The sequence below is a fragment of the Cinclus cinclus genome, chromosome 2 (genome assembly GCF_963662255.1).
Source record: "Cinclus cinclus chromosome 2, bCinCin1.1, whole genome shotgun sequence".
In the NCBI taxonomy this organism is placed as follows: Eukaryota; Metazoa; Chordata; class Aves; order Passeriformes; family Cinclidae; genus Cinclus; species Cinclus cinclus.
The window spans coordinates 42,201,666-42,226,131 of NC_085047.1; the positions used below are offsets into that span (position 1 = coordinate 42,201,666).

The window sequence follows — 24,466 nt, forward strand, 5'->3', positions numbered from 1 at the left end:
CAGGGAAGTTTTAATTTGTTTTCTGTCAAGTAACCATGCAAATGTGGCGTAAAAATCTCCCTCTCATTAAACCATCAGTGTTGTGTTCTTGGAGTGTTCTCAAGACTGTATTAGACTTAGTTCCTCATTGTAGAGAAGTACTAAGAATATCCAAAGTACTGCACAAGTGTCTTACATAAGGAAGTTGTGACTAAATGGTGTTGGTATGAATAGCTATGAAGTTTACAGAACATACACACTTTCCAGTAGCTCTTGCCTCATAGTGTTAAGAAAGTGGGGATTTTGTTGCATTTGATCAAGGGGATTTCTCAGTACTTTCTAGAATGGGAAAGTAAATTGTGCATTTTTCTCAGGGAAGTATTCATGAGTAAGAGAACAACGCTGAAAAATTTCAGTGCCTTAATGTAACCCCAGAGGAATGCAGCAATGCATGGACTACATGTTGACATACTCTCCTGATGTCCTTTCCCTGGAGATTGTGGGAAGAAATTTGCTTCCCTGAAATTAAGAACAAAGTATAGAGCCTAAGGTAAAAATGTAATGTGGGATTGTAGGGTAGGGAGTTGGTAGAGATATGTTTGTTTTAGTTGCTTATTGTTGTTCCATGAATAACAAGTTGGTGAAGAATATGCACTGATGAAGCTGGCAAATAAAGGGGATAAAGAGTTTATTGAGCACAACAATGAAAGACTGTGTTAGTATAGAGCAGTGGCCCTAGAGCTGCAAAATCTCTGGCACTGGGCACTTGATTCTCTATTCCCTTGTGGTGTTTTCTTGTGGATTCTTTAAAAAGCATTGTGGCAAGTGGCCAGCATTAGCTCCATCCACCCTTGCATAGTCTCTACACTGTGCCAGCCTGTGTTATGCCAAATTAAATTCTTCTGCAGAAATTTGGATAAAATGTGGACGCTCATAAGAGGAGAGGTTTTTTTTCTTCCTTTTGTCTTCTTTTTTCTTAGACAATCAGAAAAGTTAATATGATCCAGAAATTAACTCAGCTGAGAAGTAAATAATAACAAGTGTGTGTGAATAATTTCATCAAATAGACTTCTAAAAATAGAAATAACATGGAAAATATTCCATGCAAAGGAGAGACTCCAGTATTGAAAGCCAAAGACGTCAGTAGCTGCATCAGCTGATTAAACAGATCTTTTTGTCAGCACTTAGAAGGCATGTTAACGTGCACTGTAAATTGCTCTCTAACTATAGATGATCGGGATATGTTATGGCGATGATGTTTTATTAAATTGGGATTACCTGTTCCGGCAGCAGACCCCAGAATTCTTTTCATAAGCAGTTGAAGGAATTAGTTGTATACCGGCATATATGCCAACATTCCTAGGCTCAGGACTGCTGCTTTGAGCTGATTTGTAAGACATTTTCAGGTCCCCTTATTTGTGCTGACCTGCTACCATATATGTTATGAGTAGGAGGATTTTAATAAATGTGATAGTTACCTAAAATCATTGATAATAATTTATTTTTAATTTGAAATTAGTTGTGAGCACTAAAGAGTGGAAAGGCAAAAATTGTGAAGAAAATGCATTTTGATGCCCTTCTCTGAATTAGGGGCTACTGCTATGAAGCTGGAAGTTTTAATGAGAAAACCCTTAAGCTAGGAAGAAATTTGAAATATAGTAGTGATATGCGCAATCTTGTATGATCACTGCTTTTAAAGTGCTTAATTATTCATATTGCCTAAATGTAATTGTGCTGCCAGCTTCTGTGTTTACAGACTATGGTGTGGAAAAAGATATCCCACTGTGACATGTTCTACTTACAGTCAAATTGACTGTAGCAAACACAGAAGCTGTTGAAGTTCAGTGCTTCTCAGTGGGGTGTTCTTATGCCTCTGGCTTATTTCTGGCTGTTGATATAGCTCGCATCCTTGAAGCGCGTTTCCTCATAAAATAACAAAGCCAAGGAAGTTCCCTGTTCATCTTCACTGTAGAAGAGCATGTAGTGAACTATTTAAGGAGACATGTATCTCAAAAGCATTTTCCTGAATAAATAGTGTTTTACAGATTTGTATTTATAATACTGAAAGTCCTTTTTCCCACTTTCATGAATTTTTAAATGCTTCCTTGCTTCTGTCACTTAGTGTGGTAAGAATACTGCGAATCATGCTCATAGCTGCTATTTCACAGTAATAATCTCTCATATAAGAACTACTTTTTCAAGTGTTTAGATAACTTAGCCTGAATAATTGTTTATAGAATGAGAGTTGCTTAAGAAATAAATCAAGAAAATCCATTTGTAAAGCAATTTAAAAATAACCATAATAATGACTCATTTTCAGGTACTGAGGAATAGAAGTCAACAAACTAGATAAATGTTTCTCTGCATTTAGGCATGCTGTTTTATCAAGTATTCTGGCAATACTGTTCAATTTCTACTGTGTTTTATTCACATATTACAATGCCTTAATGCTGAGTTTTGCTAACTAGCTTGGGTTTTAATAAACTTGTATGTCAGTGTATGACCAAATGAGATATCTCATCAAGCAGAGCACCACAATACATCTATTCATATCTGGTGGTGGACTCATACTGCCCCAAAGGTTTGAAACACCAAAGGTGACTGTACGTGGTCTCCTTTCTAGTCTTCAGCTGTCCTGAAATTCAGCTGACTGAAGGATTGCCTCTAATATCCTGCTAGGTCAGTCATCACCCCTTTGCTTCTTCTGTCTTTGAAGCCATGGAATAATAACTAGCTTTGTGTCAGATGGCCAGATATGTTGCTGTTACTGTATTAGCCAGAGTGTCTGTTTTTTGAAGTCCCATTTACTGCATTCCAGCTGGTGATCAGGAGTGCACTTAGGCGTTTTTAATCTCACCAAGTTTCAACTGCTGTTTTTCTTTACTAACCCAGTGAATGATACCAAGCTTTCCCAGGATGATTGACATCAGTCAGGAAGAACATTGGTTATTGGAACTCCATTTGCTAATTGAGTCATCTTTGTAAGCAAACAAGTGGAAAGACTTTGGCTTTGATGTATTTGCTGAGAACATTTTCTTGCAGGCTGCTGCTAGGGTAGGGATATGAGTCCTCCACAAGTGCTCCAAAGTTTCTGCTACTGGAGATTGATTGATCCCTATCTAAAGTTTGGACTTTCTGCTGTTCTCCAAATACCAGACTGGCAAAACCAAACAAATGACAAACTTCCTAGCCCAATAAAAAATTTATTGTGCTTACCAAATTGTGGAAATCTTGTCAAGTGTCTGTATCTGTAGGACTTTGTCTTTGTTGTGACAGGCTGTGCCATACCAAAGCATACACTTGTTTTTTCATCCTTTGGGAAACAGCATCCATCATTTCATCACACTGTTTGCAATATATCGTTCACTCCTGCTCCTCAAGACGCTATATAAGAAATTATTTTATGATCTGTTTAAAAAATCCAGGACAAGAAAGTGGAATACCAATTCTGGTGATACCAAGGGTTTGGATCATAGTTTTATCATCTTAGATTCAGCTGTAAGGCTCTGATACCTAAAATAAGTTAATATATTACAATTCATATTACATGCTTGTCTTTGGAAATTTCAAAGAAAGTGAGTCTTAAATAAACCTGCCGTATAGAACAATCCAGAGGATTTTTTTTTAAATATGTGTTAGGTAGTTTAATCAAATATATAAAACTTCAGGGAAAAGTGCAATAGAGTAGTACATTTCATGATTCCTTGGTAACTTTCCTGAATGGATTTATTATTCTTTCATTAGCATTATGATACTGCTGGTTGGTATTGTAGTTATCATATGCAATACTGGTGTTACATTACTGTGTTGTGGTTAAGCTTTGTTGTAGTTGTGCTTTTATTATTTCCGGTCATGGTGTGGTAGCTTCTTTAGTACTTCCTTTGTCAGCTCCACAAAAAAAAAAAAAAATCTCACTGGCCAGTTGACTTGCTGCAACCCTGACTAAAACAGCCAACTCTGTCACAGTTATCTCTTTACATTGGCAGTATGTAGTGTGTAAATGGCTGCTCTTGACTATGTGCAACACTGCAAAATGAAACTGAATCCTTCTCTGGAATTGGAGTAAGCAGGGAACAAATAGTAGACGAGAGTACTCTCAGAAAATACATATTAACAGAGCTGCCCCTCTGGCAAATGAGGGTTATCAGGTTGCATTTTCACTCTTTCTCTAGCACCCAGAAATATTGCTTCATTTGGATGCCTGCAGAAGAGCAGGGGCAACAACAGTTATGAGCTCATTGAGACTTTCAAGCAGCCATCCTTCCCTGGATGATAGACTTGTACTGCCAGTAAGTAAAGCTAGTGAGCTTTTTATAGTAACTTAGAAGATCAGTTGTCTCTGCTTGAAGGAAGATTTCTGCCCTGAGCTAAGTGAATGTCCTAGTTCATGTGGATTCAGTGAAAAGAGGGACATGACTTTACAATGTACTTGCTGAATTAGAGCAACTCTGAATAATGCCACAGATTCTAAAAAGGTGGTTTGCGTGGTGATTACCTTCCTTCTAGAAGCAGCAGTATGCATCAAGGACTCTCAGTGACATTAAGACTTTCGGATATACAATATATATAAATGACATCTTGTAAAACTGGGAGAGGTCTCTGCTCTATCTGCTCTTTTCATTTTTTTGTCCGTCATTTGCCTCTTCTTGATTGGAGACAGTTGCCCTCAAATCAGTTTTAATCCAGTTTTGAATCTTTGTATCTTTTAGAAAAGATGAGCTTACTGCACAGCTGCTCCTTTCTGTGACTGGGTTTATAATTTTATAATCAATTAAAGTGTTATGCTCTTAAGAACATGGTAAATACAATCAAGTAGCACTGCTTGGTCCAATGTTGCTGATTCAAATGCAGTGTCAGAGATTCAGAGAATAACTCCTATTTCAATCTTTAGGAAGCTGTCCAAGTCAGCTGGAAATTTCTGTAGAATAATATTTTTTTATCTTTTCAGGTTAGATTAACTTTGTACAGAACTTGTAAATGGGTGTTGCAGGAAACATCTGACCTTGTAACTTCATTTTATTCTTTGCTACATTGAACAGCTTTAATCTTATTATGGTATTGTCTAATACTCTCAAGGTATTAGGAAAGGCCTCATATAGAGGCAGATATCTCCAAATGGTATCTTGCTGCTTGACTTTATCAAGTTATCTAATCAGCTCCCTAATTCTTCATACTCACTATTTCTGAGCTAGGTTAAACATACCTCCTTTGGGTTCAAAATGTATAAGATGTGTCTGATTTGCTGATTGGCATCATCCATTGGTAATCCAGCATATGAAATGGAGACTCCATCTTTGGTATTTTTAACATTCATTTTCCTTTACTTTGACATTTGTTCCACCAAACCCTGCATATGTAGGAGAATGATAGAGGAGTGCTGATGCTCCCTTATTTCCTTTCACATTCACAGAGATGCTGTTCATTACGGGCAGTTATTAGATTGTCCAAAAGAAATAAATCTGCATTCCTATTAGCAAAAGTTAAGTTTTACATCCCAGCATACTTGCAATACAGAAACTTTTTCATTCTATTACCTTAATGCCATGTACTTTCTTTTGGCATCAGTTGCTATACAGCAGTTTTGTAGAAGTGTTTGGGACTCAGTGTAGTAACTTGGTGAAAGAGTGAGTAATAAAACTGTGTTTCTTCATTTTAAACTTAAAAATACTGCTCTGAATAAATTCAAGTTTAGATCTTTCTAACAAATGTAGAACAGTCATTTACTTAGCTATGAAAGATGCTGTATTTGCATAAAATGCAGTGCTTCATCTTATAAAGATTATTTTGTTTTCATCTCTACAAACAGTAGGAAATACTTTTTGTTTAGCATTCAATTTGTTAATATGCTTAATAATATAATATTCATGTGCAGCAAAGTAGGAAATATACAGTAAGGATGCAATGAATCTGGGTACCATTCTTTTCTGTTTTCCATGTGCTCTATCAAAAAGATACAGAATTAGTTTACCCAGTTCTTTACATCTTAGTTATTTATCAGATATGCATACAGAACTCTGTACTATTAGAAGAAAAAAAAATAGTCTGTTCATGTCTGTGTTGGCTAAAGATGATGGATCCCTTTTTTGACTGATGTACTCTATAGTTACAAAAATACAAAATGAACAGGCATTGAGTAAATTCTGGGCAGTGCAAAATCCAGGAAGGGATTATCTTGCTTGATAGTGATTATCTTTAATTAAAATTTTTAAAAAGCAGCCATTTTGTGGATTTTTGTTTGGAGGTGTTTGAAATCTTTATTTCCATACTTTTTCAATTCTTATTTAGGATAGTGGAATGGATCTTACTGTTGGAGATCACTTGAATTTGAATGATGATTTGTGTGTATGGGAGTTGTTTGTGTGTTGGTTTAAGATATTAGGCCAATTTTTATATTTATATGTTAGGTTTTATTCCTGCCTGAAAGAAGGTTAACCCTCTTAATTTTGTGTCCAGCATTGAGTGAAAGAGTATTTATGGCTTTATGATAACAGAGAGTAAAGAAATCATGGAATCACAAAATGACTGAGGTTGGAAGGGACTCGTGAAATCATCTGGTCCAACTGCCTGGCTCAAGCAGAGTCAGTTGCCCAGGACTTTGTCCAGACAGTTTTCCACCAGCCCAAGGGTGGAGGCAGATATGTAATACTTTGGAAACAGAATTTGTCTTTGCTTTCATTCATAAATTACCCCTATCATGAATTTTCATTAGATTTAGCAGATGTCAGAATCTTAATTTTCAATTTTCCTAGCATCAAAATAGATTCCATAGATACAGCCTTCAGGACGCAGAATACTGTTGTTGGTTTTCTGGGCTCATCTGGACTGGTGGTGTTTTTAAGTCTTGACCAAGTCCATTTATTATCACACTCATCTCTCCATTTGCTATTAGTGTTTCTAAAAAAAGAAAATAAGAGAACAGTTTTATGTGCTTGATATTCTCTAATTTTTTAATGTACAATTATAGTGAAATTCTGCACTGTAAAGTTTGGATTGCTTTGGGAAATTCACTGAAAATAGTATTCATAATCCACAGATTACCATGTTGATTGTCAAGTACTTGTGGGTTTTTTTTCCTCTTCAATTTCTTTTTACAAGGGTTTTGCACTAAAACATACAGTGTGGTGCATGAGAATAATTAGAATGTAATTATTTTGATAATGGTAATAATAAAAATAATTTAAAAAGCCATGAGCTTTATTTTAATCTGTGAACTAATATTACAGTATTTTAAAGACTACTTACATATGCAAGTTTATCACTAGACAATAATTTTTTATTCTAATTTCTTGTTTTTCAAGATGTATAAAAGTTCTTTACTGTCAATGTGATACATGTATTAATGTTTGAAATCTTGCATCAGCCTGTTTCATAGGTGTCTAGGATGTCTCAGGTATTTGATTTTGAACTAGTGATGTGATTTTAAAATGAGGTTAATGTCCAAAAAAGACACTGGAAGGGAAACTTTGTAAACAAAAAATGCTTAATGCAGAAATGCATGATGCCTTGCTCCAGTGTAGGTCTAGTGGAGTAATTCTGATTTGTGTTTTTTTTTCCTTGAATTCTAGATTTATCCATGGCAGTACAAAAGTTTTCACAGTCTTTACAAGATTTTCAGTTTGAGTGTATTGGAGATGCTGAAACTGATGATGAAATTAATATTGGTAAGTACTCTCTTTGGTTTGCTGGCAGTAATATTTTTATAATTTCTTATAGCGTGTTATCAGAAGTACAAGTGGGGCAGTTCATAGTTGTTTTTTAATAGTTCATGTCACAAAAATAGAAAAATTTCGATAAAAAGAAAACATGCAAGACTTTGAAAGACTGTCAAAAAACTGTCTTCATGGCATAGCTTGATTGTAGCAGATAGTATTAAAAGGTATTTTTGTCACCTGAGTCAACTGTGAATCCACTAAATTCTGCTGCTTTATGTTTTAGTCAGTTTTCAATGGGTTACTAAAACGTACACAAGTTTTCTATGGTGTAACATCAGTCTGCAAAAAAAACCACCTAAGTACCCAGTAAGGCACAGGAAGTATTTAAAGGTCTAAAATGATGAATATGTTCATTACAACTTGTGCATTCCTAAATCTATGGTTGTCTTAACTTTTGCCAGTAAAATTTACTAGCTGCTTATTGTTCTGTCTCTGTACACAAGCAGAAATCCTGCATTTGCAGAACTGAGCAGCTCAACTTGTCTTGAATGTAAGCCTCTTTAATGTCATCAAAATACTCTTCCCTCAGCAGACTAATCCTGGAAATGTTTCCAGGGTTCAGAAATTCAGCCACTCTTTACTGCAAGACATTGCTGCAGTTATAGTGAGGCTTTTACACAGTAGCACAGCAGCTGGAGTGCTTTAACACCCACTGGTAAGAAATTTGGATTATAATCCATCTTCAGAAAGGCTAAATTCAGTATCATAAGTCTTATATACCACATGGCCCCCGTGTGTCTCCTAAAACATCTGAGAGGAAGTAAGATGGTTCTAAAAGAGTAGTGGCTTCTAAAAAGAAATAATTTGGCAGTACAAGAGGGAATGTAGGACTTGTTGGTGTTTTTTTAAGAAGTTTTATGTAATGCAGAGAGGAAACTCGGATTTAGTCTTTTCCAAGTGTATCTATTATTATGGTCTATTTTCAAGTCTCCTCTTCCTTCAGCTTTTTCTTTTCCTGTCTGAGTCATTGGACAGGTCTGAACTGCTTGTTTTCTCTTGCAAGGTTTGCCTCATCCTCACCCTACAACACTGTGGTAGTCAGAAAACTGTCATCAAAGATGACTGGTATTTGGTCGCAGTCTTCCACTAACTCCTGGCAGGGGGTGGGAGGGGAGGTTTAATTTCACTGACCATTAAAAGTAGGGGAGTGAAATCACTGAGCTGCTGCTACTCAGGTATAAAACTGCATGCATTCTTCAGGTGTGTCCCAGCTTGGAAAGAGACGTGGTGTGCATGTACTCTTTGGCATGCTACATATTATTTCTTGGCTGTTAAAATTATATTGTATCTATATATGTATTTAAACTAGGAGTTTAAACTAGTCTGCAGTATCTCAGCTATATGTCTTAGATTTGGTCAGTAACTTTTTTCAAGACGTGGTTTTGCATTTGATCAACAACTTTTTTCAAGACACACGGTTTTGTGTTTAAAATCAGGTGACTGAGAACAAAGACAACATTCATTTTACTTGTAACATAAACGTAGCAAAGAAAAGGCATTTTATTGTTTGGACATTAAACAGGCATTTAAAATTATTTAGGGAAAAAGTAGTCCATGAATCTTGACAGCTGATTTATTTCACTTGAAGCTTCAAAGAAGGGATTTCTAGCTTCTAAAGGACCAAATGCCTGATGGATTGTCATGTACATCAAAGAAACTTATAAGAATAAAAGGTAAACTGACAGGAATCAAATTCAAGTCTAACAGAGCTTGAATGGTACTGTGTGTTTTTATAGGGTAAGGCTCAATTTTTGATCTCCCTAGAGCAGTGACCTAGAATTTATCCATATCTTTAACATGCCCCAATAAGATAGATGTTTGCTTATCATCAAAGACAGCTTTGTATAGATGAATCCTTCTCTGTACCTCCTTCTGCCTTCACCTCCTTTTTCTAAAAATACCTACAACTCTGCAGGCCAATGAGAAGTTATACTTCAGTCTGTAGTGATATTCTGACTTGATAAGATTTGTAAAGCCCTACCATATGCATAGGGGCTTATTGTAAGGACTGCATTTCTACTTCAAGCTTAGCATTGAAAATCTATCCTAATACAATTTAACGTTGGGAATTCAGCTCTGAACAATACTTCTTCTGTCAGGATGTGAGTATTAGGAAAAAAAAAAGGTTCAGATTCTTTCAGCTTTAAGCATAAGTGATTCAATTTTTATTTTTTTTTTCTTTTTTCCTTACCAGTAAAAATATTTGGAATTGAGTTGATAGCTCCATTAACATATTTTGAGGCAATACTAGAATTGAGGGTCTTTCTTTAGTAACTAAGCACAGCATTTTTTTTTATTTTCTTTTTCCAGTCTGATATCTAATAAGAGCAGTTTTATTTGCATTTCCTACAACCTGTGCATTTTTAGTTGCTCTTTTAATACGACTTATCTATTCCAGTAATCCATTACATAAAATGTGTAAGAAGTAATTCTAGTTAAGCTTTGTGACACACTCCACATTAACAGAATTATGGTGGTGTTCTTCATACTTATTTTAATCCATCTCTTATTTAATCCAGTGATTTATTTGTTTGGGTTGGTTTGTTTTTGTTTTGTTTTTAAATTCCTATCTTTGATTTCTAATTTTGATTATTTCCAATCTTTTATTTACAAGAATTTAGTTCTTGTGTAAAGGAAATGTTGTTCTTTGACAAAAAAAGAGTTTTGCTGTGGCTGTGTAATGCATTTTAGGTAGTTTTTTCATGTTGCTGCAAGTTAGCCAGATTTATCTTCATAGTCACTTTCAGATATACCATGCCTAGTTTAGAGTCATTTTATGCATAAGTTGTAAGGAATTTCTCTGACTTTCTTGGATAAGCAGACTGCCTTGTTCCTCAAATCATCTACAGCTCTTATGCTTTTGGGTGGTTTTCTTAACTGTGAACATCACAGGATTCAAGCTCTAAACACCTTTTCATTTTAAATCTTTTTGCCAGCAAATTCAGGTTGGGAAACAGTGGTCCCCATCTCTACTAGTTTTTCTCATTTAAAAATAAAACAAGCTAGCAACAATTGCTGGTTTTGTCTCTGTCTCTGGTTTGGAATGCTTGTGGAAGCATGTGATCTGCAGCAATGCATGGGCTGTACTGTTTGATGGCAGAACATGGTTATTAGCTCCAGTTGCATGTGATTTAGCAAAGCTATAATTGTTTATTTTTTGTGCAACAGAAAAGTTTTGCAAAAGATGGCATTTTCAATGCAAAAATAATAAAATGAGTGACAGCAAATTAATAATACTAAAAAGCCATAATAATGAAGGTTTGATGTAACTTGCCCTTACCCTGAGAAGAGGGTGTTGCTTTCCTAATCTATCAACTGTTTTCCTCAGAAATACCAACATTTGATAACACTTTGCTCTTTGCTTTTTAGACATATCAGCCTGCTCTCAGCCCTCTTTGTAAATATTTTGCACAAGAATTAAATACTTAAGATTGACAATAAAGGCAGTCAGTCATTTGTCTTGCCCAGTCAGAGCTTTGTGTAAAATGGATGCATGATTTTTATATCTTTCAAACGTTATAGGTAACGTAGAACTTCACATGGATGGGACAGCTGTAAAAACTATGTTTTTAATGATCATCTGTCTTTTTTCCTTAGTATACACTGCAGACATAAATTTTGCAAGGAGAGAGTTTGTCCAGCTCCTCCTAGTATTATCCGACTTGTGTCACCTGGATCTCTCCCTAGGAATTTCACTGTTTTAATCCTCTTTTATTCTGTTTGTGTTATCTGGTTTATGGCTGCCAGAGATTAAAATAATAAACATTATTAAGTCAATAGGATTCTTTCTTGTGCCTTTAACAAGTTTTTGTCTATTTTGTATTATGGCTAATTATGTATCAGTGAGATCTAATATCTGCAGTATAAAACCATGCTCTTCAGAATTAAAAAAAGACAAATAAGTACATTCTGATATTCTGGCATTCTCATATTTTCGTATCTGTGTTTTATTAGCATGTGCAGTTCACACGTGCTAATGCGTGAAAAGTGTATGTCCTTTCACTCTATGGCTGCTGGTTTTGAAGTTGAGATTTTCTTCCCTGAAGAGAATTATATAATGTTTCAGATGTTTCAGGTAGCATCTGATTCTTGATTTAAGAATGTAATAGGATTATGATGACTTATGCAATCATTATTAACTGAGCTACAAGGAATAGGTCAAAAGTTTTAAAATGTGGTATCTTTTCTTGTGAGCACGGATTCTTCTCTTGCTGCTAGCAGTTGGGGCTCATGATCTTTGCTGACTCACCCCTCAAGTCATTCATGGGATTATTAAATTGCTTGCCACTAACCATCTACAGAACTGTTAGCTCATACCTGGCAGTTATGTTGTTTACAGCAGTTAGTTTCAAGCTGAGCTTTGAAAAATCTACTCAAATGTACTGGAGAGAAATAACCCAAAACCAAGCAAACAAATGCAGAATGCTAATAGTAGTTGTTTGTTAGAGTCCACTGCTGTGTTTTGCTTTCTTGTTTTAGTTGGGCAGTGAAGCCAGAGGCTCCATCTCCTTTTTTTTTTCTCATACTGGGCACGCACATGCACAATGCTTTTCAGTTAGCATTTGCTCTACCCCCTTGGAGAGATTGTCAGAGGAAGAGGATCCTGTAATTCAAAGCAGCAAATAAATCTTTACTGGAAAACTGTTATATAAAACTACACCCAAAAAAGGGAAAAAATAATGGTGTCTCCTTTCCCCCCATCTATTGTAACAGTGTAAAAGTTTAATTGACTTTAAGAGCTACCAAATTCCATTTTTAATGGCACATGCTGCAGATACAATGCTGTATTCAAATAAATGAGTTTAAAACAACAACAACAAAAAAAAGCATAGGAGCTTTACGCAAGCCTACAGTGTGTAGAGACAAATCTTGACAATCAGCTTATAGAGGTTAGGACACTGTCTTCTGGAGGTTCATCAGGAATCCAAGAAGGTAGATGTTAGGTTACTCATCAAGCCACTTTTGCTTGTAGTATGTAATGGCTTCTTGAATTTGCTTGGCTCTTCCTGAATTATTTATCAAATGCAGTCAAGCCACCTACAGTCTGAATCACTTGGATATCTTACAGGTCATCTCCTTAATTATTTGAGGTTAAGCTTTCATGTTCAAGAAAGTTCTTTCTGGGGTTAATATTCAACCTACTTTGCACTGAATTCGTATTTGTAACCAGGCTTCCAAATGGAATTACCAATTCCAAATAAGTCTAAAATTACTTCCAGCATCTCAGGTGTACTACTGCCTTATCCAAAGCAAAGAAAGAACAGGATCTCACCACCACCTTGAGGGCAGAGTTCTGGGGGTGGATTTTTTTTTTTTAGTATAGACCTCATTCCAACAGGTTTACTAGTGCTTGAGTTTGTTGACCTTGTGGAGCACATTAAAGAACAGTGTATTTACAAAAGGTCGTTTTATTTTAGATGGGTGGGGAAGGGTTGAGTCCTGAATTAGACTAGAAAGCTATTTACAATGGAGAGTGAATTTGCATAGAAAGATTGCATGCTGTTTTTCCACAGTAATTACCGGCATAGATTTGCCATAGACTCTTTTTCCTTCACTTGAAAGAAGGAATTTTAAGATTTAACTTTTTAGATTACTTCCAAAGCAACTTTGCTTAAGGTACTTGTAGGATCACAGAACAGGCTTCTTTGGTACTTGTATTGGATTATTTTTATCTACAGAAGTTAAATGGTAACAATTTATGGGAGGAACTCAGCTCAATCAGGGTTTGAAATGCCTAAAGTATTTGTTTCAAATCTGTTGATTCTGTTCCTACCATTATTTGTTGTGGCTGGTGCTGAGGATCAGTGTGACCCCGGTTGCTACGGAAGTCCCGGATAGAGAGGTCTCACAAGGAACAGCCTGTCCTGGAGTCCTAGGCAGTCTCAGCTGCAAGGTACCAAATGCAAGCAAGGCCTGGATTTCAGGCAGTCAGCTCTTTTAGTGATTTCAGCTCTGAGTGATTTCACCTTAGCTTGCACGGTACATCAGCCGATGCAGGGAGAAGAGACGGGAAGCGCTGTGTAGAGATTCCAGAGTTCTTTATTAGCAGCTTCTGTGAAGGGGAGTCCAGTGACAGCTGCATTCCACTGAACTGGGTTGAAGCAGGGGTTTTTATAAGGAAGGTATGGCTTGGCAGAAGGACCAATGATTTGGGGCTGAGGAAATATGGCCAATAGTGTTACAAGGAGATAAAGTGGGGTTCCAAAGTGGGAGAAGGGTCTCTTAGTCTAGTCATCATGATTAAGCAATTCTTATCTGGCAATGGCTCTCCAGGGAGGCCTTGTGAAGCGCCCTGCTCCCTCCACAACTATTTTTTTTTAATCCCTGTTGCATATTTTACAATTTAAACTAATGCCACCTGTTTCCGGAACTCTATTGTTTCTTGATTTCAAGAAATGAGTCATTTGATGGTAAGTGCTCAGGTCCTATCAAGGCTTCAAAACAACATCTGCCCCAGAAAGTGAAGGTTGGCATACTGTTGGTCGAGCCCAGAGCTCTTGTCCTTGTCTTTGGAAGGGCAAATGAGGCTGACAAACCAGGAAACAAAATAGTGATGCAGTACATTTTTATCTGTTCAGAAGGAAAAGGTAAAATCAACAACACACTTGTTTCTTTTTCTCTTGGATACCTATCAGAAGGTTGTTGGAATTTTCATGCTACATTCTCTGTTGACCTTAAGATGAGTATTCAAATGAAAAAACTGAATTCGGGTGGCCGACGCAGTTACTGCCATTTCTGTTTGTCCTACCTTTATTCTGTGTCAGGAGTAGCTGACAGGAGGAGCTCTCCTAAGCCCCTGCAGTTTGCATCCTGGTGTACTAACAGAAGCCAAAATTCATGTTAGTTCATTTTACTGCATTGGACTGCAGACTGTGGTGTCTCAGATACTGCTTGCCTTGGGTCTCCTACTGTGCACAGAAAGAGGTTGAGACAAGCAATGGACAGGAACAACTTTCTTGTCCTGGTGCATTGTGCTAAGAAGCTAAGGTGAGTCAAAATTTGATCTGAACAGCTGACTAGATGAATGGACAAGTTCATGGCACTCACAGAGCAAGATAAAGTAGCTTTTGGTAGCTTTTGTGTCTCTCATTGATACTTTGATCTTCTGGATTCTCAGAGGTATATTCTACTTTATTGTCCTCATTCCATGCCTTCAACATACTTCTTTTCCCTTCTTTTGTCACTTCATTATTTCTGGATTTGGGCATCCCAGTGGAAGTATGAATGCCTGGGGGGAGACAATCTGAGGACTAGAGTGTTGCTTTATAGAGTTGTCTTGAAAAGAACGAGTATGTACTGTTGATTCATATAATACCCTTCTAGTAAAATGGTATGACATTTTAGAGTTGTCAGGCTAGCATACCTCTTGAGAAATAGGAAATCATTTTCAAAAACAGATAGTAGTTTTGAGCAACTAAAGGTAAAGGATTTGTACTTCTGAAATCAAAATGCTTAGAGTTTAGAATTTTAAGCACAGAAACTTTTTGATCCCTTTGCAGGACTAAATTCAGTTAAGCAATTATGGCAAACCTAACATCTGTTTATGTATTTGGTGATATTTTTTCTGACCTCTTCCACTATTCAAGCAATAAATGTACAAAACTTCAAAAATAAAAAAAAAAACAGTATTAATGATCCTCAGTTGCATTCTGAATATATTGCTTTTGCTTTTACTTCCCTTATTTCAGCACTCATAAAGAGCCACACACAAATAAGGTTTATACAGCTGGGAAGATTAAAATATCAGGGTTTTTTCGTTCACTTAAAGTATGGATGGGCCTCGGAAGAATTGGCTATTGGCAAGCCTGAAATGTAGTTGTAGTTACTTCTAATTCCTCTGTTTATGGAATGCTATGATTGAATATTACTTTTGCAGCTTAACATTGCTGCGAACAATGTTGTACATTGCTCAGTGGTTGTTTCCTATGTTATCTTGTTATTTAGCTTTTCAAAAAACTTGAGGTTGAAGCAGCAATTCTTAGCTTAAAACACGTGATTTGTGCTCATAGTACATTTATATCACAACTATTTCTAGTGGGATGAGGGAGGGAGAGCAAGAGAGGATTGTAATCTGATTGCATCAGAATTCATCTTTGTACTTAGCTGTTTCTGAATATTCCATGGTTTTTAGAGCTGTTCTTCCTCTGACATGTGATAGGTTATCAGTCAACTCTGATGAAGCCAGATCTGTTCAAGTCAAAGGTTAATGGTCACTTTAGTTGTGATAAAGATTAACTGAATTAAATGAACTTCTACAGTGTGCTGTTAGTTTTCAATAGGGGCAAATTCAAGCTGCTATTTTTTTCAAAGTAGGTCTCCAGCAGTACTTTACGATCACTTCATACCTGTTAGACAGAATTTGATATATTGAATATTATTCCCCACACCCTGCTGAGTTCTGCAGCTGTGGAGCTTAGCCCCACTGCTGTGCCTGTGGCTCCATCAGGTGAAAAGAGAGGGTGATTTCTCTTTGACAGGTACAATAACATAAAACCTCGTTTTGTAGTGTGGCATAGAAATGCAGCATTTCTTAACGATCACTTATCTAAACCCCTATCTCTTTTTCTGTGAGAACATGGCAAAAATGGTGTATTCGTTGTGACTCATCCCAAAAGCCTCTACCCCTTCACAGAACTGTAGAAGAAAGAGGAGAGACAAGAAAAAAGTTAGTCATTTGTAGACAGGTTTTGATATAGTACTCTGTGCAAGCACATGACTGCTTGAGAGAGCTGTCTCATGTTCTTAAGAAAATGGAAGAAATTATTTAGATGATTTAAGATGTTTTTGTTGGCATGCCAAGATGCCATGTTTCAGGAGAGGTGCTGTAGACTAGTGGAGTGTAGAATAAGCTTTTTCTACCACATCTCTGCCATGTTGCAAAATTCATGCTACACAAGATAATAAATTTTCCAAATTGAATTACATATTTTCCAAATCTGTACTGCTTTTATAAATAGAGTAGTACACTAACTGGGTAGACACTCAGCTTTATTTTTAATAAAGTGTTAAAAGTGTAATGGTGGTAGTGGAATTATTCTTTGGTGTGGGTTTGTTTTGTTTTTACAAACATGCTGTGGGTTTGACAGCCATTATGAACTTTAAAAGTTTTTCAGGATTCTCTGAAGTGTTTTGCCCTTGCTTGATCTATTTAGAATTTTCTACTTGTATTTGCTTTGTGAGGTTCTGCATGAGTAGGGCATGGAAATTTACTGATATTAAGTCAAGTAATTGGATTTATTTAAAATGTGAAACATTGCATATCTTCAGGTGATCTCTTCAGGTATTGAGTTTGACAAGTGCTGACAGAAAACCTGAGAATTCTAGATAATCTGAACTTTCTTGCAAATCTTAGTTTGTATATAAACATGTAGCTTTCTGTGTAGACCTCTGTTGAAAAGTAGTGGAGTGGAAAGTGTAAATATGTTGGCTCAAAGAATTGTTTTAACTTTTGTAGGAGTCTTGTACTTGTATGTTTAAATATTTGTGACATGATGGCTACTTTTTATAGCAAAGAATTCTCAAATATGATACTGTTTGTAACTGGATTTAGATGGTTACCCTGAGAGAGGTTTGTTTCTGTAACAATGGGGAAATGTTTTTTACTTCTAATAGCAGCCCTGCACTGTATGCTTTACATATGTTTAGAAAAAAATCTTCAAAAAATACCTTGCTATATTTGTGCATTAAGTTTTGCAAAGTGAAAATACTCTCGAGTTAAAGTTTCCTCATATGGTATGTACATGTTATACTGTCCTGCCAACACATCTTGCAGGGCTTTAGGCTTCAATTAAGCTCAGATCTTGCTTTGGTGCCTTTTATGGTTCTCATATTGGCCTGCAGTGGGAGGCACACGTGTGTGATGCTCAGGCAGGAGGTTCCATTCTTACTGTGGAACCGCTGGCCTCTTCTGCTGGTTTGTCTCACCTTTATAGTGTGACAAAACCCAAATGCTTCTGCCTGGTATATGGCCTGCAATTAAAGGGCTTTGAAGCTTTGTGGGGAGCACTGCCTGGAAACATACAGGGATCAAATGCTATATAGGAGGGGGTGTCAAACAGGGAGACTGTTGCTGAGTATCTGATAGTTTCATTGTTGGTTGCGTTTTTCATGTGGAATTTGCAGTACTTACTACCATCTCTCTGTGCTAATACCATGAGGAACCAAAATGCTCCTAAGTATGATGTGGAGAAAAAATTACCACTGAATTTATTCTTGAGTTTACAGTGCCTTAACTGAAGTGAAATAAAGAGATACCTTGGGTTTCTTTACTTTTAGTTACATGTATTTGAGTAGCTGTGCCCTGATGAAATTTTCTGCTTGCCAGTATGTAGTGAAACATGTGATCATATTTGGAGAACAATACATAGACCTTGAAGCATAAATTTGGGTATAAAAGACTTAATTTTATCATTTTCCTTGCTTATTCATTTGTGTAATTTCTTTTCAGAAGCTTTAAAACATCATTCATCTCTTTGCTGTTATCATACTTTTTCATCCTGATCTATAATTATTTTTTTGGCAAATTTGGATTTCCTTATGTGAGATAGCACACTTATTTTCAGTAATTTAAAAAAATTGGCAAAATACCTTTCCTCACAGTTCAAGGAGGGAATTGCCACAGGAAATAAAGTTACCACTGGAATTTTGAGCTCTCCGAGAGATGCTTCCAAATCTGAAAGATCATTATAGTATTTGATTTAAAAAGTGTTGGATTAAGCCCTTGCAGACTAATTATGGAGCAGATAGTAAGAATGTTCGTTTATTGAGTCTGAAATAGCTTCACACTGTCTGCTCTAAGAATGTCTTGATTCTTTCCCAAGGACAGTGCATACCAGACAGGGTTGTCTGTACTTTAGTGTGCCTTCCCATGATGGAAGTCTTCAAGGAAATATGTAGTTATTTGGACTGTAAATTTAAACCACTGTATTCTGGCAGAAATCATTCTCACTTTGAGAGTGTATTTCCATGCTGGGGTATGTTGATGTAATCTTTAAAGCTTTTCAACTTGAATTTTTATTTCATCCTATGTCTTTTACTACTGGAAGTGCATTTCATTGTATTGTAGGAAGGACCAAATAGCTTTTTTTGCTGTTCTTGTGGAGGCTGTGGTAAATGTAAACACAGAAAACAGGAATGCATAAGGTCCTTATTACAGATCCATAAAACCTGATACCTAGATTGGGAGGGTAAGAGAAACCAAATGGAGAGGGTAAAGCAGCACATACAATAATAATTTTACGAACTTAAAATAAGATTGAAACCCCATGAAGAAATGAACCATTATCTTGACATTCTAACTTCTTTTTTCACATTAGAGTCTTCTAACATAGTTAATCTCTTGACACCAATACTCATCTTAAAATTAAAGGGTATCTGACCTGCTGCAAGCTTGCAAACTGGAATTTACATACATACCTAACTGATAACATCTTAAACCTTAACAAAAGAAAGCAGTTGCTGCATTTGCTCTATTATCTTGGGAATGATACTCAGAAAGGGACAAAATAACTAAGATAAACATTGATTTTGAATTCTGTACTCCTCTCCTGTTTTGTTGTCTTTTCTGCTTTCCCGGTGAATATTACTTACGGTACAGAGTTCGGTCTATAAATTAAGGTGTTGATCCTTCAGCTTGTTGGGCTCAACTGTAATTCCTTTTAAAGCTCTAGGTAATTGTACACTTTTATGTTTTATAGGCCTAATTCAGTGGAAAAAATAAGGGGGGGTGGGGGGAGGATAATTAACAAATCAGTCCAGGTTGTGACAATGGTAAAGGAAACCTCAGTTGATAAAATAAGGCCAACATATTGGAAGACCAAGATAATGACAGGCTTTGGGAGTTTTTTTTCAAGACAGTCCTCCTCCTCATTTTGTAATTTGAAAACTTGCCGTAATGGTGATATGGTGATATTTTGAGACACCCCATTTATTAGCTACTGATAGACATTACAGATCCTCTGTGGCTTTAACATCCACAACACTTGTTAAGTAGAAACTACTGAGAAAGCAGGTGATTGTCTTTTAATACCTGTTGTGGCCTGTCAGTGTTACTCTGAAATGTTTGCTTTTTCTGTCTTCTGTGGCTACTCTTGTTCTACCTACTGTACCTCCCCATCACCAGCACCTCACATACTTTTTCAGTATGTCTTAAAACCATAGAAAGAAGGATGGAAATTCTATTTGCCGTTGTGATTTGTGGAAAATCTGCTTGTTGTGGCTGCAGTTAATGCTAATCATTAAAAACTCTGGAAATACAACTGTGAATTAACAGCTATTTTATAATGTATTTATTTTAATTTTAGATTTAGAAAAGAAGATCTCTTCTCCCAGCCTTCATGGATCTCACATTAATTATGCTTTCTCATGGAAGTCTAGTAAACAAGTGTTAATCCTTAGAAAATTTCCTTATGGTCCATTGGTCTATCTTGAATTCTGTGATATATTATTTACGGGGAAAAACTCCCTTCTAGACATTAGCTGAAGTTCGTGCTCAAGCATGAATTCAGGCCTGCTATAGCAAGTCTGTGCTAGGTATGACCAGTTCTGGAGGATATACTTGACTGACCTTCCTGCCAAAGAGTGCTGGGAGTAATGTACAGCACAGTCCTGGCAGTTCCTCAGTCAGATCAGGAAGGCATAAGGAAATCTTGGACAGTCTTGCTCATTTTCCCTTTCATACAGCAAGGTGTCATAATGTCATACGTGACATGTATGTATTATTTTTTCTGTGGTGGCATTCATGTATCTGCAGATGGTGGTGGTGGTATCTGCTCATAATGTAGAGTATGTAAAAATGGTCTATGCATCATTTAAGACTGAATTTATGAGTGGAAATTAAAGCAACAGTCCACAGAAAAGAACATTTGTCTTCCACAGTAGCTTTTAATTTCTGTCTTGGGTTGAACACTACCTTCTAAACTTGGCTTTATGCCTTTCAGATCAATATTGGTCATGCAAAACTGTTACATGTGTCATACGGTTTGTCAGCCTTTTCTCATTAAATGTAGATGATGTTATAGCTATTGTGTGTGACATTTAGTGGTACAGTGGAACACTTCTCTTAAATATTAAGCTAAGGTTGATAGAGTAGCTTCAGTAAGTTCCACAGACATTTTAAGGTGATTTAATTCTCTACACAAGTATATAGCAAAATCTTTGTAGGATTTATTATATTAATTTTTTTCCTATGAACAACTGAGTTGATTTTAGTGCAGTAAACTAGATTTGTAGAGTGTAGATGAATCATATTTTTAATAAGTATTCTATAAATTCACATAAATTAATTTTTATCCTTTTTTATTTCTCCCTCATTTACTCAAGTCTACATCAACCTTCTGTTCCTTTTTAATTATGTGAGTGTAGTTCTTTGTGGAGCTGTAACATGTGTTTGAAATGATAGGGATTTTGGGAAAAAAAAAGGACGTTGTTGATCTACACCACTAATGTTTAAGATGTTGGTGCTGTTAGTTTGTTTCTCTGTGAAGCAAATTAATTAATAGACTTCTCAATTAAAAGTAAAGAGAGTATTATTTTTTTTTCTTTTGGAAAATAAAATAATTAGAGCCCTTTCCCCTGAACAAGGGAAATTTTGCAGCACATTGTTGTTGAGTTGGGAACACTCCAGAGAGAGCAGCTGGCAACCTGTTGTGGTTGTGATGAATGAGACCACAAGTGTACATCTGGGTGCACATTCAATTGTTTTTGCTTCTAGGGCATTACTTTCACAATCATCATTTCCATCCTGATACCAAATGTATCTTACAAGTCCTTTTGAGTAGCCCTTAAATAAAAAGCAGACTGTAAAACTGTTGGGATTTTTAAGTTAATACTGCCTAATGACTTAGAATAAAACACTGAGTCAGCACTTTGTTTTTCTTTAAATGGCCCACCAATAACAATAATTCTTTATGAAAATAACTGAAAATATATTTATATTTAATATGTTAGGCTGCATATTGTACTTCATGTTATTGGTGTGTTTTCAGAATTTATTTCTTATCGGCACATTCCCATGACATTTCCTGTTGCAAAATACTTGACTCTTCTTCCTCCCACCCCCTTTCGTGTTAACAAAGTTCACTTTAATTTCTCTGTGTCTATTTTTATTAAAAAGAAGTGGATTTAAAAAAATGTTGTAGCATTACTAAGAAAAGATAGTGTGGCTGATGTGTAACGTGTGGGTGTCCTGACAGACAGTGGGCTCCATTTGACACAGACAGGTCTGATTTCTAAATCTTCTGGTATTCAACTGTGCAAAAGCACCTCGACTTATTAGTGTTGAAATACCTGTTTGTTCCCTGTTGAGACCTGTGAATCCAGAGTTAGGTCTGAGTATGCCTATGCCCAGGGTTTGTGCTGAGATCTGATGAGGCTGCTAGTTGTGGAAGGGAAGGATGCCCCTGCCTAGATCTCCAAGGTGCCCAGTGCCCTGTGGGTGAATTTTCACCCCCCTTGGTGACCGCTGCCCTCAGCATCCCTCTGTCTGCCCAGCCCCAAACTGAGGTGAGGCAGAGCTGTAGCCTTTCTGTGGCCAGAGGGCTCTGTGGGAGAAGGGGGAAGAAAGAAGGGCAAAGGGTACACTAGGAAAAGAGGAGCAAGGTCTCTCTTTCCTTCCCTTCTCCCCTCCCACTGCAGCTTCCAGCACAGCCAAAGCTGTCTAGGGACAGACCCTGGCTTTTAATGAGGCCACACTGAGCAGGGGTTGGATGGGCAGTAGGGTGTAATAACTTGAGGGATCAGTACTGCAGTACTCAGGGCTGTTGTAGGAGAGCTGGCGTGGATAAATCGTTCCTCGATGTATATGATGGCATTGCAAGGACACAAGAACTACTGTTTACTATGCTCCAAATAACACAATGCATATGTTCTCCCTGTGCACCTCCTGAGCTGGGGAAGGACATCCCATGGCTGGATGTATGCATGGATGTGGCTGTTGGGCAGTGAGCATCAGAGGTGTAGTCAGTTTTGATGCAAAGGTGTCCCTGCAATCAAAGTCTCATAAGACCGGGGGATGGTTTGTCTTAGTGCTGCTGAAGAGTGTAGGTTCTGTGTTCTTAGTGAAACTTTAACCTTTATAATTCCCCCAGAGGTAAGCCAGTGGGGAGGAAAAGATGGAGACAGTTTTTCAGTCTTTAGCTGAGGCACTGAGCAGGTGACAGACTGGTACCTTTATATTTCTGTTAAATATTGAGGAAGATCTTGATTTATGCACTTTCAGAGCATATTTTATATGCTTTTTTTCCTGTGGCTGACCTGAATTTATTTAAATCCTAAGCAAATGTTTCAACTTTGAAGCTGAAAAACTCTCTGGTTCTGCCTTGAAATTCAAACGGTGAATTAAAAGCTTCTTGTACTGGTTTTGTGTTCTCAGGTTTCTTTTACAGTCCCCTTCTTCTCCCCCACCACTCCTCCACATCCTTATAATTTAGCCATGTCTGTCTGGCTAATTGCTTGTTTAGTTTTTAACATTTCATATTGGCTACTTAGATATTCATGAGTGTAACGCTCTACAGATCCCTAGTCAGGTATAACCAATGAGTTCATAATCTTATTTCTTTACCTGTTTGGTTGTTTGTTTTTTCTCTTTTTTTTCATGGAATATTAAGAGCTGACTAAGAGATTGAGTTATTTCAGTGGATATCAAACTGAAATTCTTGATATTGACATAACTGGCAAAATCTTCTGATGCCTGTGCTCTCAGGGTAAAATATTGAAGGAAAAAACTCAAGGCCCAGGTAGATGGACATTTAACTTTCCAGGTGTATGTGGACTAAATCAAGAACTCATAATGGGAAAAAAGGAAATTTGTCAGCAAACAATACTTGCTTACAAATCTTGACTTAGAGGTCAAGATATGCAAGTATAACATCATAGTTGCAAAAAAATCAGCTATGTAATTTGCTGCAGAATAAGCTGGAACAAACAGCAAAGTGTTCTTCAACTGTAAAAGTTAGCAGAGAGGAAGGAGAATTCAAAGGTGACCTCTGCAAGGTCCAGATGGTATAGAGGATAGAAATTATTTGGGAATGGTCTAAAAACTAGAGCAAAATAAGTAGGAGTTGTTTCCATGTTTGTTTTTTACCTTTCAAAATGATTGAGATTGCTTCAACTTTATTGTGAGAAACTGTAGTATTTAGCAATCTGTATTCTGAGTTCAGAGCTTTTAACCACAAAATGTAGCATCCTGTCATTGGTAGCAATTACTGCTAGTTGCATCCAGAGAAAGTAAAAAGAGATAGTTAACTCTCTTCACATGATTGTTCTCTGGGATTGTCACGTATGGGACTATGATGCTGAATCTGAGTAACCCCTATGCCCTTGAGAAAGTAATACAAGTGGAAAGAAGGATTTTTCTGGACAGATTTGTACCACATGCTTACATGAGAATGAAGTCTTAAGAGTTTCAGAATGTTTTCCTCTTTCTTGCCCTCTTTTAGGGGTTAATTCTTGTATTATGTTTCCATTGACTCTGCTTCAGCCCTTTGACTTCTACTTGAAAACAGTTTTGAGCAAAGACTCTGTCGCAGTTGTAACAGAATTCAAAGCTTATAAATCAATCATCTCTTTGGGTCACCTGAGACCTAGCCCTTGTAAAACATAAAGCCAAAAAGCAGTTAAGTCTAAACAGTTGGCATTTCTTCTAAAATGTTGAGTTTCAAATATTTGCCCAATTTTTCATAGGTCTTGCAAATACTTGTTCTCCCACCTTAGTGGGAGAAACTCAATTATTTTCTTTCTGCTCCTAGTATGCTAGGGAAAGTGAATTTCATGGATGA

General features: G+C 36.7%; 1 protein-coding gene across 1 annotated transcript in view; it reads left to right on the forward strand.

The window, feature by feature from the left end:
• ARHGAP42 (Rho GTPase activating protein 42) overlaps nt 1-24,466 on the forward strand; it is a 139,919-nt gene that overhangs the window by 23,705 nt on the left and 91,748 nt on the right. Inside the window, exon 2 of the mRNA XM_062514451.1 lies at nt 7,545-7,640. Within this exon, the coding sequence (XP_062370435.1) occupies nt 7,545-7,640 (96 nt within the window). The remainder of the gene's footprint in view (nt 1-7,544; nt 7,641-24,466) is intronic.